Below are 17,130 nucleotides of genomic sequence, written 5' to 3'. Positions count from 1 at the left end.
GCTCCGCGGCATGAGGGATCTTCCTGGACCGGGGCACAAACCCGCGTCCCCTGCATCGGCAGGCGAACTCTCAACCACTGCGCCACCAGGGAAGCCCTCTTTACCTTTTTTTAATGCTTCAAATTGAACATTATCTTGAGTAATTAAATAATACTGTTTTCACTTGGTATGCTAAAATGCTTCTACTCTTTAATTGAAATTTAGATTAAGGCATTTAATATATTCTGAATTGTAAGAACTGTCCAAAAACATTTTTTTCTAAACAGATAAAACTAAAACTGTGTTTTGTCTAGGCGGCCTATATTGCCAAGGTAGAATCGATCTATGACATAAAATAATCAACAAGTAAAAGTTTTTTTTTACTTGACTTAAAGATATGATATGACTTAGATTTTTTTCCCCAGATGATAAATTTGGGGTAAAGTATTCAGTTATCTTGGATTATTTAAATTATCTTTAGATTTTATTTGCTGTTAACAGTCTGATGAAATGGCTTAAACATAAATGTCAGTCATTTTATATAAGAAGAAAGTACAGTTTATGTTGGGTTAAAAGCATGTGGAAATCAGTTTTGTTAGAATTCTCTAAGTGGTTTCTTAAAAGTATTTTTAAAAATCACAAGCTATAAACTGGCAAATATAAACATGCCTGTGTGTATGTGTGAGTTTATGGTGTCTATGTACTAAAATTAAAAGCTATGTATTCTTGTAAGAAATTTCAAGAGTTATAAAATTTTCATATTTCATGGATTGTCAGTATTTTATACTTAATTGCTAAAGTATTCGTTGGCTTCAAATTTTTTAAACAAATAGTATTTATTGTTTTTTTTTTTGTACAATAATATGTGCTCATTGTAGGAAATGTGGCACCTACTACAAATGTATACACACAAAATCCAGAAATCACCTCTTATCCAATCACCAGTGCATGGCTTAATATTTTGGTGCAAGACTCTACAGTCTTCTGTATATAAATATACACATACATATAATTATTTTCTTATAAAATTATCATGCTTATGTTATTTTACAGTACTCTTTCAGTTAATGATATACTTCTTACATGAATTTAATGGCTGCATATTATTAGGTATATGTATAGTGCATAATATGGAGAAGTAAAGTTAAGAGCAAAAGCTGCAGCTTTGATGTAACGTCTGAATGCTATCAGACCACATGTAATTCTAGGAAGGAATGATTGAGTAAGTGATTCAAGTTTACTTTTCATATTCTGGCATTCTCCAAAATTTTATTTGGAAAAATTGGTGGAGGTGATATTTTAAAAATCTATTGAGTTGTATTATAGTGTATTGCATATGCACTATAGTTTAATTTTCCCTTGTTTTTGAGCAGTGATGAGCCTGCTCCTGTATAAACTGTCTCTTATTTTGTAGGGTAAATTCCTAAAGTGCAAGAAGAAGGAGTCTGCACATGTTTTTAAAAGTTTTAGTAGGTATTGCTAAGTTGCTATCTAAAAACTTGTGTATGAATTTATATTCTAGCTTTGCGTGAGAGTACCTGTCTGGATTGTTCTTAAGAAAATAAAATTGGTCAAGATTAATCTTTGTAAAAAAGAAAAGATTAGTAAGTTAGTAGCTGTGTGGTATTATTTTATGTCGCTGTGCTTCCTGTCTTCATGCATATAAATTGAGGGTTATGCTACCTGTGTTTTTAGGGTTGCTCTGAAGATTGTCTCAATATATGCCAGATGCTTAAAATAGTATACACTAAGCATTCTGTGTATCTAAGCTGTTGTGCAAGTATTTAAAAACATATCTGGGGGCTTCCCTGGTGGTGCAGTGGTTGAGAATCCGCCTGCCGATGCAGGGTACACGGGTTCGTGCCCCGCTGCGGGAAGATCCCACATGCCGCGGAGCGGCGGGTCCCGTGAGCCATGGCCGCTGAGCCTGCGCGTCTGGAGCCTGCGGGAAGATCCCGCATGCCGCGGAGCGGCGGGCCCCGTGAGCCATGGCCGCTGAGCCTGCGCGTCTGGAGCCTGTGCTCCGCAACGGGAGAAGCCACAACAGAGAGAGGCCCGCATACCGCAAAAATAAAAAATAAAAAAATAAAAACATATCTGGTATTGCCCATCAAAATGAGCTTAACTTAGTATTTATTACATGTATATTTTTAGGCATGTTGTGGAATAGGGAACAATTGATTAGATGGAAATTTTCATACTTTAAAGATGTTGGAGGGAAGAATATTTCTTTAAGTAAATTTCTTTTAAATTAATTCTAGAATGTTTCCATGTGTTAGTATGATTTATAGAGATTAAGAGAATACTAAGTTGGTTGGAAGGCTTTCTTTAAATTGCATCCTCACTTGGTGTTAATAAGGAAATATCGTTTAAAAATCATTTTATGAAAGAGTAAAGTTTGTTTTTATATTTACTAGCATTGCTTACTAAAAGAGGTGAGCTTCAGACCAAAAGTTGCAACTTTGATGTAACATCTGAATATCAGACCACTTAAAATTCTAGGAAGAAATAATTGAGTGAATTAATTTGCTTTTCATATTCTGGATTTCTCTAAAACTCTGTTCAGAAAAATTAGTGGAGGTAATTTTTAAAAAATACATTGAAATTAATTTAAAATGTAGTTGAAGAGAACCAGAGTCAGACAATAGTTAAAGCAGTAAAATTAGATTTTATTCAGGAACTCTTGTAATAGGGGAAAAAAAGCCCTGAGTGTAGAGATTGGCTTAATTCTGAATACAACAAGGAGAAATGGGGATTTTATAGCCACGGAGCAAGGTAGGAATGGGGGGAAGGGCTTCAGTAGATGGAAATTTAGTAAGAGGAAACATGTGGGGTGGGGGAGATTCTGGTTAACCGGACTTTAACAGGACTCTTGCTGAAGACAGGCCAGGCTGATTAGATATCACCTGGGAGATGGTGGGGAATGAGGAACTGATCAGATGTCAGTGTGAACAGATATTGAGGGTGGGGGATTCTCTCTAAACTGAGCTAGGATTCTTGCTGAAACTCAGAGCTGTAGGTCTGACGAGGACAGAGGGCGCAGGTGAGACGAGGATGCAGAGCAACCTTACTAAAATTTGGTTCCGGAGAGAGTGTTTGTCAATATAAACAAAAATACAATTGTATTACTTTTAAATTTGTTTTTTTCCCTTCCTTGGCAGTTTGTATATAGGTATGTCCCATTTTTTGTTTTTCATTATTATTTTTTTGTAGTGGTTTATTTTAAGCTACATATAAGTAGAATAGTAGGATTTACAAGTCAAATTCATTAGAAAATATTTTTTAATTTGTCTGTGTTAAATCACAGAGTTGCCTTCTAAAAAGAATTTTTATTTATTTATTTATTTGGCTGTGTTGGGTCTTTGTTGCAGTGCGCGGGCTTATTGTGGTGGCTTCTCTTGTTGCAGAGCACAGGCTCTAGGCACACGGGCTTCAGTAGTTGTGGCACACGGGCTTCAGCAGCTGTGGCTCGCGGGCTGTAGAGCGCAGGCTCGGTAGTTGTGTTGCACGGGCTTAGTTGCTCCTCGGCATTGTGGGATCTTCCCGGACCAGGGATAGAACCCATGTCTCCTACATTGGCAGGTGGATTCTTAACCACTGCGCCACCAGGGAAGTCCCACATAGTTGCCTTTTAAGCAGTGAATAAATAAAGCTTGCCCTTACCTGTATGATAAAATTTTGATTCCTTCTCATGGTTCACAAAGCCTTTAGTAGTCTATTACCTCCTTGCCATTGACACTGCTTACACTATTTTTATTGCTCATCACTCCTAGAAATGCTTTAATGTTACTGCTTTACCAAATAACTTCAGTGTCTTAAATGAACCATATTCTTTCACCATCTATTCTTACACATACCTTCTTAAATTCCTTCTGCATGGCATCTCCCCTTGTTTTTAATCCTTTTGTTTCCTCCATATGAGTAATCATTAATGAAGACCAAACTTAAATGTCAGCATCTTCTTGGTACTTCCATTTATTTCTAGGTACAATTAAGTAATTTCTGTATACTGCCAGTAGTATCTTGTATATATCTCTAAATTACACTTTGAATTACTTGAAAAAGTCTTTAAAACATTCCCAAAGGGCACACAAAAGGCATGAACAAATGGAAAAACATATTTCCTAGAATAGGAAGATTCAACATCATAAAGTTATAATAACTTAACATTTCTTTAGGTTATTTTATAAAGTTAATGAAATCCCAAGAAAATACTAATTAATCATTTTTCTTTTGGTGGAGAAAAAAACAGAGTAAGGTAATTATTAAGGTAATGTAAGACAAAATAAACAAGTAAAAATATCCAGGAAGACTCTGTAAACAAAAGTGAGGGGGACTAACTCTACTGAATACTAAAATACATTACCAAATGTCAATAATTTAAAAAATGTAGCATTGACATATGAAGAGATAGGCTGACCAGGGAAGTAGAAGAGAAAGTCCAGAAATATACAAAGTTCCCTATAAGACTTTAGTATATTATAAAGGGAAAACTTGAGGTAGTCCATAAATATTGTTGAGATAATAGAGGATTAATCAAGGGGAACAAAAGTTGGCGTACGAAGAAACTTAACATATGGATCAATTAAATGGGCTGTGATGGGGGTGGAGGGAGAAACAAAAGTACTTGAAGAAAACACAGATAATTCTTCTGTAACCTTGGAGTGTGTAAGAATTTTCAAAGTATAATTTAGAATCTAGAACCATTAAAGAGAAAAAAAAGTCTAATTTTTTTACTACATTAAAACATATAAAATCCTTTGTGACCAAAAACCAAACAATACCATAAGCAAAAGTCAAAAGGCAAATGACAAATTTGGGAAAACTGTTTAGGACCATAGCAAAGATAACATTCCTAATATATAAAGTGCTCCTAGAAATAGGTACGAAAAGACAAACTAATAGAAAAATGAATGAAAGACATGATCAAACAACCCATAGAAAACTAAGTAAAAAGTACTTTAGATTTATGAAAAGACACTTTGTAAGGGACTGTAAATTAAAACTATCCTGAGATAGTTCACCAAGATATATTAAGTGACAAAAGAAAGTGTGGAACAGTGCGTATAGTGGATGTTAGTGAGTTAAACAAGTGGGAAAGTGAGAATTTGTATTTGTATGTTTGTGCACAAAAATACTCTGGAAAGATACATAAGAAATTAATAACTGATTACCTGATTGTTGGGGAATTGTACAGGTGAGGACCAGTGGTGGGAGGGAGACTTTTACACTATATACTGTTTTTTATTTAAATAATGTGAATTGTAGGACTTTCCTGGTGGCACAGTGGTTAAGAATCCACCTGCCAATGCAGGAGACACGGGTTCGAGCCCTGGTCTGGGAAGATCCCACCTGCCGCGGAGCAACTAAGCCTGTGCACCACAACTACTGAGCCCGCACGCCTAGAGCCTGTGAGCCACAACTACTGAGCCTGCATGCCACAACTAGTGGGCCTGTGTGCCTAGAGCCTGTGCTCTGCAACAGGAGCAGCCACCACAAGTAGAAGTCTGCACACTGCGTTGACGAAGAGTAGTCCCCGCTCACTGCAACTAGAGAAAGCCCACGCCCAGCAGCAAAGACCCAACGCAGCCAAAAATAAAAATAAATGAAAAAAAAAATCATGTGAATTGTAGAGGAGAAAAACTTTTCCTTGACTGTCTTAAGGTCCCTGGCAGGACATGAAAATTAAACTAACAAAGAGAGATTATTAGGAGAAAAGCATGTGAATTTATTTAATATGTTTTACGTGAAATGGGAGTCTTCATAAGGAAGTGAGGACCCAAAGAAATGGTTAAGCCTGAGCGTTCTTATACTAGGTTTGATGAAGGGTGGAAAGTCGTGGAAAAGCGTGGAAGGACAAAGGGTATGAACTAAGAGTAGTAAACTGGGGGAAAATCATCAAGGCCTGTTTATTCGGATTCCTCTGGGCATACTTCTGTCTTTGAGATAAGGGTGCTCTTTTCCTCTGGGCTATAGGCACCTCTCACATAAGAAGCTTCAGGGAGAAGGGGGAGATGAGAGAGTCCTTCTAGAACCTGGTGTTTCTATGATTTGCTTCGGGAAGGATGAAAAGGTCAGAGTCTTTTCTATACCTACTGCTTCTCATATTCCTTCATCTTAAAATAGTGTGCCAATGTGCCATAGTTTGGGGTAGTGTGTTCTGAATGCAAAGTATACTACCTATTCAAACAATGTTTTTGAGCTTATTACATGAGGAGTGTATAGCACTTATTACATATGTGACTTGTTTTCCTCACGGGATTGTTTCTCTTTGTCCTTTGTTATCGAATGTATAATGTTGTTTTCATGACTAATTCTTTTAGGCAGTTTTCTTAGGATAACCTAGGCTATATGCTTGATAACCCTCCAGTCAGGTTGTATTAGGGTAGCATTTAAGTGCTTAGGTTTGACCAGAACATTTAGATTTGTAACCAGGGTACTTTGCATAAAATAGATCAGTAAATATGTATAAGCTTATAAATATTTATAATTTGATTTTAACTGTTATATCTTTTATACCATTATTGTTGTAAGCTGTTGCAACCGAGTCTCTGTAAAAGATCTCCTGTTGTGTGGTGATGAGCATTTTGAGCTGTGCTTATTGATATTCCATATGGGAAGATTCAGCTATTTTTATTTTTATTATTTTTTAAGTATTTATTTGGTTGCACCGGGTCTTACTTGTGGCATGCGAACTCTTAGTTGCAGCATGCATGCGGGATCTAGTTATCTGACCAGGGATTGAACCCGGGCCCCCTGCATTGGGAGCGTGGAGTCCCATCCACTGCACCACCAGGGAAGTCCCTCAGCTATTTTCAAAGAAAAATATATCTTATTTATCAACCGTGGAAAACTTGGTAACCTAAGAATTAGAAGTTAGCATATCATATACAGCTGGTATTTCCAAAGGAAAATAACATACAATGAAAGAGATGTATTTGCTTCCAAAAAGAAAGCCAGTTCCTAAACATAGCTAACATTTCAAACAGTCTAAATTTACAGGTTAAATTTTTTAATACATGGATTAATAATGTTAATCTCTTGATATATTGCATTCATCTTTTATCTCCTCATCAGTAAATTTGAATGTCAATTAAGTTGAAAGTAATGGCTGAAGAAATAGTTATTAGCTCATGAGTATCTTTAGTAGTTTATAGAAGTACTTTCCAAACATTACAAACAGCTATAGATTAGCTATCTAATGATTGTGAACATTAATAACTAGTCTTTTAGCTGAGTAATTTAGAACAGTATCTGGTAATTAATTAGGAATTATCAGTCACAAATACCTTTAGGAGAACGGTATCAAAAAAATCACAACAGTGATAATTACTCAGTTGCCATTTAGCTTTTCGACTATTGGAGTAAATTAAAAGGAGATTTAAAAATCAACTTCAAAAATGTAAAAGCATTTCTAATATTCATATTTACAAAGGAAAGAGTTGGTTTGCTTAGGAAAGACAAGGCACTATTTTGGTACAGATTTGACTGCAAATCTGTTTATCACAAAAGGAAATATATTCCTTGTGGCACATTAAGAATGTACTTTATGAAACTGTACATTGCTTTGAATTGAAATATATATTGTAGAAACCATCTTCTTGTGCTTGAAAAATTAATGTTAAATACTATCTTTTAACCTGTCTTTTCCAATGGCCAGTTGAAAGTTTGTCTGCTGGTTATGAATGTAGTTAGAATTGAGAAAGAAATATATTATACAGACTTATATTTCACCTTTAGAATGAATGGTCTCTTATCAAATGGTTGAAAGACTAACTATGATGACAGTCATGGAAGTTATAACTTAAGTGAATACTAGTAAGAGCATCATGGAAACAAATCTTTAAGAGAGAGTTTGTGATAGCCAAAATATGTGTCTTCCATTGCCCCTGAAGGGGACATGAAAATCCAAGAGGAATTCCTCAGATTGTTTATAAACCAGCAGGAAAGATCAGTTCTATATAATTGACTCTATGCTATTGCTACAGTAAGGTATTATGAAACTTTTGTTTCTATGATACCACTACGTTAGTAACCTTAATAAAAGCATTAACATAAAAGTGTGAATGAATTTTTTTAGGACTCATCATTTTACACATTTTTTTCTGTTAAGTTTGTATCCTATTACCTAATAATAATATATATATATATAGTAGTATTTAGGCGTAAGTTTTGGAAATGTCCATTAAATCCCTGTTGTACACCATTTTAGGATGATGATTGACATTCATCATAAAAATACATTGGGCAGGTATAGTCATAGGATTTTGAAATTTTACTGTACTGTTTTAACATCCTGAATGAGTTTTATAGTGGCAGTAGTGTAGGTTCTAACTCTTCAGTTTCAAGTCTGTTTTATTCATTCTTCAAAACAGTGCTCTTTAGTATAGGAGCATACTTGGTTTTGAAATGGATTGCAGTGTTTTTGCTGATAACTTTCTTTTGTGATAGTTGTATTAGTTGAACTAGGGAGGTGGCAGTCCCCCCTCACATTAGGAGTATCACTTGGTCTTGTCATAGGATGAAAACTTATCCTTACTCTACTAATTATCCAGTCTCAGTTTATTTGGATTTATTTTTAATTTCAGTCACTAAAAGTTTTATTTTTTCATTTGCATTCTGCCGCTTCAGACTTTGTTGATTTTTACTTATGTGTTTTTCCAGACATTTGCAATGGTTCTGTTTCTATCACTTGGTACTTTGTGATGTTCGCTCAGAATACACTTACATTGTTAAAACATTTGTGGTTCTTTTCACTTAATGCCCCTGTTTCATCTTTCATTATTATTAGTATTTATAAATTTACTTATTTTATTTTTGGCTGTGTTGGGTCTTCGTTGCTGCTCACGGACGTTCTCTAGTTGCAGCGAGCGGGGGCTACTCTTTGTTGTGCTGCTTGGGCTTCTCATTGTGGTGGCTTCTCTTGCTGTGGAGCCTAGGCTCTAGGGCGTGTGGGCTTCAATAGCTGTGGCACGTGGGCTCAGTAGTTGTGGCGCACGGACTTAGTTGCTCTGTGGCAAGTGGGATCTACCCGGACCAGGGCTCAAACCCATGTCCCCTGCATTGGCAGGCGGATTCTTAACCACTGCGCCACCAGGGAAGTCCTCATCTTTCATTATTTAAATGTAATTGATTCAGTCTTATTTCCACATGTCTGTGATCATCCAGACTTATTCTGAGTAGTTTTTTGGATGTTCAGAGGTTACATCTTGGAGCCAAGCACACAGGCTTAAACTCTCACTGAGACAGGAGACAGGGCACCAACATTCTTGATGTTCATGTTTGAAAGAAATGTCTCCAGTGCCCCCAGGAAAGATACCCTAGGGATGCTAAACTAGAAAAAGGCTTATTATCTTTTAAAAAGATTTACATACATCTCCAGTTACCACAGAAAGTATTTCCAACTTCAGGTTTTCTAAAGGAAATGCTAAAGAGGAGAGAGGGAGTTTTCTTTCCCTTTTTGCACCCGGGAAAATTTAAAATATGAAATTTTCTAGGTTTGTATTTACCCTTGTACTACCCATTTTAGAGAGGAAAAATATGAGCAGCAGAGAAGTCAAGTGACTAGTGTAGAATCACATAAGAGAAATGAAAAACGTGTTTAAGAGTTAGATGAGGAGCTCTCCCAGATAGTAGAACCAAAAGACAAAGGGATGAAAAATAGAGAAATGGTAAGAAAATTAGAGGACCAATCAGTGCAATCTCAAAAAATAGAAATCCCGGAAAGGGAGAACAGGGGAAAAAGATGGGAAGAGGGTATAAAGTATTCAAGAAAATTTCCCAGAACCAACGGCTATTTGTTACTAGACTGGAAGGGCCCAGTGGGTATATTTAGCACAGTGGATCAGAATAGACCAGTGGCAAGAATCATTGTGGAATTTCAAAGCACTAGGAACAAAGAGAAGACTATAAAATTTCGTGAAAAAGAACAAAATAAGTCGTATGAAGGATCAGGAATCAGAAAGATCTCAGACTTCCCAACAGTAAGCACAGAAATAAGAAGGCAGTGAAGAAATACCTTTCATATTCTGAAGGTAAATGTTTTCTGACCTACAATTTTATCTGACTTTTAAGTATGAAGGTAGAATAAATTTACTTTTCGGTCTCAAAAATTTCAAGCAGACACTGGAGGATATACTGCACCAAAAGGAGAGAATAAAACAAAGAGGAAGATATGGGATATAGGAAACAGGCGAAAGATGAAGGGGATCTCCAAGACTGTAGTGAAGGGAGGTCCCAGAATGGCAGCTATGTAGCAGACATATGACAGTCCATCTAAACTGGAATAGTTTGACTTAAGATACAGATATAGGGGGAGCTATTATTATTGAAATGCCAGATGCCTTTGTAACATCTTTTTAAAGCCTGAGGACAAATTACCCACATGAGATGGGCTCACGTTCTCATGACTACTTGTCTTCACCATGTGGTGATTAGTTCCTGTTCTCTCTAGTCCTACTGCCTGGATCACCTGAAGATTCTCACTTCATCCCTCAAAAATGTGGTCCGCTTTGTTCTGCTTCTGAGAGTAGAATAGTGAGCTTAGAATTGGAAAATACAATATAAAATAGTTTTCTCCTTGGACCTTATTTATGCCAAATACCCACTATCTGGCCCCCACTAGGCCTCATAGATTCTCTTATCCTGTATATTTCCCAGTGTTCCCTAATGACCTTGCCTATAAACTTCCCAGAAGTAGCCTTATATATCCTCTTAGAGAAGCTGGAGCCGGCTCCAATACAGATTCTGTGTAGCTTGTCTTCTCCTTGGAGCCTTTCTTTGTTGTGGCAATATTGGCCTTTCTTTTACCAAACTAGCTAGGTTTATGGTATACTTAGTTTCTTAGTTTTTAGGTAGTAGAACTATTAAAAAACAAGTAGGAAACAGTTAGTAGAAATGCCAGGATACTGATTTCCTCTTGATAGGGGTGGGGAGATTGGGAGCACAGTTGGGGATGGGCACATAGGGGAACTGTGAGGTAGTAATAGTGTTCTGTTTCTTGATATGGGTATAGGTACATGGGATTAAAAAATTACTCTTTAACCTGTACCTATAGATTGTATATATTTATGTTTATTGATACATTTTATAATAAAAATTTAAAAAATCCTTAATTTGAATAAAATCAAACCCAATGATTATTCAAAACTAAACTTATTCTATAAGACTGTTGTATTATACATTATACGTGTATCAGAATAAAATTCAGTCTTTAATATAGTCTATACTTCTCTATAATCATGATCTAGCCAATGGCTGCATCTTTGACTTTATCACCTACAGTTCTCTGTGTGCTGGGTTCTTACTGTTTCTCAAACGTACTGAGCTTAATTTGGCTCCAGGGCCTCTGCATTTGTTGTTCCTTCGGCCTGAAAGTCTTTTCATTACATGATATTCATGTAACTTGCTCTCTCACTTTATTCTTGTCTCTGTTCAAACATAACATCTCCAGAGACCTTTCCCAGTTACCCTAGTAAAACATACCCTCCCATCTAGACTGTCATCTTCAGTTATTCTCTATCTCCTTTTTTTCTTCAAATCTCTTACTGTTACTTGACATTATCTTATATATTTACATGTTTATTTTTCATCTACTCCATTAGAATATAAGCACCATGAAGGTAGGAACATTTTGTTTTCCATCACGCAGTGTCTGGCATACTGTAGACGTTCAGTAAAGTTTTCTTGAATGAATAAATGAGGAATTGGTCAATTAAAATAAAGAACATAGTTCAAAGAAGATATCAGCCTTCTGGGTGTAAAAGAAATTGATATTTTGTTAATGTTATTGTGCCATTTTACTCTTTAGTGTTGAATACATGCATTTCATTTTGAAATATTCAAAAAAGTTCCCCACATATTTAAAATTAGGGAAATGTTTATTTCCTAAACATTTTTATTTTTAGCTATACCACATTATGGCAAGAATGTACTGTATATGTAATGAGCAAAGGCTAGTTAATAGCTATGGAAGGAACTGTGTACATTGTGCATTATTTATAATTTTGTTTGCCGTGTACCCACATGGATACATATCTGTGATTCAGAAAGGCCTGTGAATCTTTGGGCATGAAAAATCATCTTTTCTTCTTTTGTTATCATCTACTACCATCCTCCTATACTAGGGCTTAATAAAGGTTTGTTGACTAAAAGGTTCAGTTTACTATGTATGTTATAATAATATAGGTTACATAAACAAACAATTCTAGCATTGATAGACTGTAATTATGCTTATACCTTCTGCATGTATTATACTGTTATTTTTTTGAGAGGTGTTCCCATTGAAATTCACTAGCAGCAGTCACAGAATGGTGGCTATAATATAATAATGCTTGATGAGATAAGAAATTCATAAACCTTTTGACATTGAAAATCACAGCACTGTCTTTTATACTTTAGCCGTAAAAGTTTTCCATTTATTTGGGTAAAAGTCTAATAAGCATGATAGGAGGATGTTCACAGTGCTGAATACATAGTAATCTCTTACATACAGCATACAAGTGGAATGAATGGTTGTGTGGATGGATGAACTGGAACTTTCAGACCATTTGTGATCAGTTCAACTTTCAAAATTATGGTTGACCTTAGGGGAAGGGTTGGATCTTTTTATTTCATTGCTAAAAGAATTTGTATTCTTTAGCTTAGTAAGAGAAAGTTTTAGTAGCTTAATAAATATATAGAGAGCTGCTATAATATATATAATATCTAAGTGTGTGATTTGCATCATATATGAAGTGAACATAATTGATATTTTTGATCTCTGCTGAGGATAAATCATGGGGAAATGGGTTTTCATTGCATTTGAAACAATATATTATGTAGTGCACAAAGCACTTCCCAATGGTACATACTTAGACCCTGGTACAAGTTATAGAAGTCAGTAGAATAATGTACTCTTTTTCCTATATTATCTGTCTTTAAGAATAGGCTAAATAACTATATTCTTGTTATTTGATGCCATGCTACCTGTTAGCATTAAGATTAGCTATAAGTTTTTGACTGTTTAGATTTTTGTGATTGACTTACCTTTTATTTATCATTCTATAAATAAAGATATTATAGGAAAACTGTCTTACTGCATTATATAAACCATATATTTGAAAAATTAAATGTTTTTATTTTATGTTCTATATGCTCTGTTCTTTCTTTTTTTTTGCATGTTTTGACTGCTTGTATGTTTTTCATGTAGGTCACTTTTGAAATACATAAAGAAAACCTTGCCAATATATTTAGGGAACACCAGGGAAAAGTTGATGAAGAAATAGGGCAGTGTTCTTCAAGTCCAATTCAAGCAGTCTCTGGCACTAGCAGGGATGTTAATGTTTCAGTAGGATCCCAGCAATTGGATACAAAGGATTCTCCTCCTTCTTCTCATATCACCAGAACTAGTGATGAAAAGTCAAGCATTGGGAAGACAAGTTCAGTAGAATCTGCATCCAATGTTGAACTGCAAACTCACAATACATCTAATGAAGAAAGGACAACTGTGCAAGAAAATCAGGGGTTACTGGATGAAGTCCCTTTAGAAGAAACACTGATAAATGAAACAATTAATTCAGAGAGTTTAGAAGGATCTTCTGACATAATAGAAGCTGTGACTGTTTCCTCTGATTCTTTTAAAACAACTGGCAAAGATATAATGACTGTCAATGAAGTAACTGCTTCCATAAGTTCTCCTTCAGAAGAGGACGTTTCAGAGGTGCCAGAATTATTGGATAAGTCTGTAGTAGAGGAAGAAGAAGATGATGATTATGTAGAACTGAAGGTAGAAAGTATTCCTACTGAGGAAGCCAGTCTACCTACAGAGCTCCAAGATAACAGTTTGTCTCCAGCTGCTTCTGAAGCCAGTGAAAGAATGGACATGTTTAGTAATGACCACAAGTTAATATTTCAAGAGGAAGAACCTGTAAGTAAGAAACAAACTGACACTGAAACTCGAGATCCTAAAGATTCTGCAGTCTTGACTATGACAGCATCAGGGTCTTCAGCTACCTCACCAGGAACTACTGCTTCCCAAACAACTGTTCAATCAGATGTTGGTCAGATGCTGGAGGTAGGGGAGAAGACTAACCTCACCGGAGAAACCAAACTACATAGTGATTCTAATAGTAGTATCTTTGAGTCTCCTACTACTTCTGAGCAGAAGATTGCTAAGTTGGATGTTTCCAGTGTTGCTACAGATACTGAGAGATTGGAATTGAAGGCCACTACAAACATGGAAGCATCTCAGCGTCATCAGCCTGTGCTTGAGGTGATTATATTTATTATCTTCTTGAAGTGTATTTGCATTGAGTTGAAATAGAACAAGTGTATATAGACTTAGATTTTATTTTATTTTATTTTGGAATTGGTTCATAACCTATTTGCAATTACATAAATGCAGTGAGTGTGAAGATTATTATCTTTAGCACAGGGTTTGGCTTTCAGTTTGAGTTTGTTAAATGGCAGCTTTTATTATTATTTTCACCAGAGTATCATCAAAAGTTACTACTTTCAAGTTTCAGTGTTAGTGTATTTTTAGCTTATAAAGCAAACATTGGAAATACTTTTACCCTTTATTTGATGACCCAGTCATAGGACATTAGTTTTTAAGCAGAATCTAGGACTACCTTCCTGCAAAACCACCTGCCAGTGTATAATTTTATGTACAAAGTATGTGGTTGAAAATTGTTCCATGAGGTCTGTTTACTTTTGTAAGAGACAGGAGCCTTTGTGCGATCCAGAGACACAGCTTTCTTCCTTACCAGTGTCTCAGAGAGATTCATGACACCACTGTGGTTGCATGTTGTCATTTCCCACTTTAATCAACTCTTATTGCTCCTCCTCCTCCTCCTTTTTTTGTTGGTCTTCATTCTGTTGTCTTTATTTTTGTTTTTTCTTAATTCTAGCCAATTTATAATCCAGCTATGGCTTTTCTTTTATGTCGGTATTCAAAACCAAAAGCTTCTTGATTCCTTTATAAAATGTTGCATTAGCTGGTGATAATACTAACATGGTTCCTGACCAGTTACTGCTGCATTGTGCTGATTTCACATTTTTTATATCTTTGCTTTAAATGTATTAATGTTATTACTCATTGATAACTTTTCTCTGATTTAGTCCCTTAGTATCTTAAAATGTGAGTATTTGTTAGATGAATTCCATAGAAGCTATTAAGTTATTAATGTCTACCTTTGAAGTTGAACTTATTTTATTCTTTTTAACTTTCTCTATTAGATGTCAAGGCAACAGGAGCAGCCAGGGCAAGGAACAGCACCAGATGCAGTTAATGGACAAAGGAGGGATTCCAGGTCTATGTTCCGTATTCCAGAGTTCAAATGGTCTCAAGTGCATCAGCGTTTGCTCACTGATCTATTATTTTCAATAGAAACAGACATACAGATGTGGAGAAGGTTTGTCCATATGTTTATTATAGAAGATGTATATAAATTTTAGTGTTTGTTTTCAAAGAAATTTATATAGTTGACATTTTGCAATTAATTTCAGTCATTTGCTTAAAAAGTAGGATATAAATTATTTCTGTGGTAGAGTTTTATTGAATTAATGTTTATTCTCATATAAATGAGGTACCATATTTAGAGTATAAAAACTTGAAAATTTTTCTTTTAAAAAATTTCCTGCATACTTTACAGCATATAATATAGCATATAATTTGCCTGAATGTAGGTCTACCTAGTGGGTTTATTTCTAGAAGTAGTAAAAAAAAAAAAAAAAAAAAAAATTGGGATTTATGTAAAACATCTAATTTTCCAATGTACTTTTAGTATAAAGAGTGTGTATTTCAGATTATACTCCATTTTATGATTTATGATTTTAAAAGTGCCTAGTGTGTTTATTGTTATTTGTATACTACTCTTATTCTGTTTAAAAACATTTCATGGCATTGTCTAAGAAAACGTTATTAGAAAATTCATTTTTAATAGCACATTTGGCACCATTTACCTCTTAGTTTTTGCCACTTCTTAATTTTGTTCCTAGTTAAGGATGATTTAGTTCAACTTTTATATTAAGTGTAAGATGAATAGTGTTTATATTTCAGCACTGAAAAAGGGCATGTATAGTAACTGCTGATATGGAATGGTCTACATCTTCTAAGGAAGTATACACCCTCCAAAATGCTTCCTGCATCATTATCTTTCCTCAGCTTTCAAGATGAAGCAAAAGCACCTTCTTATCCTCCCTCCCCTCAAGTAGGCAAACTGTGATTTCCTTTTTTTAGCTTTATCAGTAAACATCATTTATCTTTGGACAGCCATTCAACAAAGACAGTAATGGACTTCGTGAATAGCAGTGATAATGTCATCTTTGTACACAACACAATTCATCTCATCTCTCAAGTGATGGACAATATGGTCATGGCTTGCGGGGGTATACTGCCATTGCTTTCAGCTGCTACGTCGGCTACAGTAAGGACTTAACTCCTATATAAAGTTGGTGTGAAAACATGACATGCATTCTTATTGATTAAAACTTGAATGTGGTTGTTACTATACATCATAGGTTCTGCAATTCAAAAGCAACAGAATCCTTTTATAATTACTTGAAAGGACCTTAGAATCTGTTCCAGGAATGAAGGGACTAAAAAGAATGTTTAATTATTAGGGATGAATGAGTTAGTGAAGAATATGACTGACAGTGTTTCACCTGTATATATGCTTTTTTTTTAGATGAAATGATAAGGAAATCCCTCTGTTGAAGTAGATTTGTGAAAGCCTGGTTTTTTGTAAAATTTAGAAATCTGGGGAATATATCTCATAAAATTGGATTTTTATCAGAATATAAATGTAAATGTCAAACTTTATTCCTTACAGCATGAGCTGGAGAATATTGAACCTACTCAAGGCCTTTCAATAGAAGCCTCTGTGACATTTTTGCAGAGACTAATCAGCCTTGTGGATGTTCTTATATTTGCAAGTTCTCTTGGCTTTACTGAAATTGAAGCTGAAAAAAATATGTCATCTGGAGGAATTCTGCGGCAATGTCTCCGAATGGGTGAGCTGTTAAAACCCATTACTTAGGAATTTACTTAAAAAATTTTCAGTGAAGGGGCTTCCCTGGTGGCGCAGTGGTTGCGCGTCCGCCTGCCGATGCAGGGGAACCGGGTTCGCGCCCCGGTCTGGGAGGATCCCACATGCCGCGGAGCGGCTGGGC

At 35.5% G+C, this 17,130-nt stretch overlaps 1 protein-coding gene across 8 annotated transcripts in view; it reads left to right on the top strand.

Moving 5' to 3' along the window:
- The window catches only part of LRBA (LPS responsive beige-like anchor protein), an 813,910-nt gene that overhangs the window by 172,029 nt on the left and 624,751 nt on the right, over positions 1 to 17,130 (top strand). For all 8 annotated transcript variants that reach the window (XM_055085920.1, XM_028491755.2, XM_055085924.1 and 5 more), the window contains exons 23-26: positions 13,169 to 14,230; positions 15,196 to 15,371; positions 16,232 to 16,385; positions 16,791 to 16,971. In XM_055085920.1, the coding sequence (XP_054941895.1) occupies positions 13,169 to 14,230; positions 15,196 to 15,371; positions 16,232 to 16,385; positions 16,791 to 16,971 (1,573 nt within the window). The remainder of the gene's footprint in view (positions 1 to 13,168; positions 14,231 to 15,195; positions 15,372 to 16,231; positions 16,386 to 16,790; positions 16,972 to 17,130) is intronic.

This window comes from Physeter macrocephalus, chromosome 7 (assembly GCF_002837175.3).
Source record: "Physeter macrocephalus isolate SW-GA chromosome 7, ASM283717v5, whole genome shotgun sequence".
Classification (NCBI taxonomy): Eukaryota; Metazoa; Chordata; class Mammalia; order Artiodactyla; family Physeteridae; genus Physeter; species Physeter macrocephalus.
Note: the sequence above shows the minus strand (reverse complement) of the source record. Positions and strands in the feature narration are given on the sequence as shown.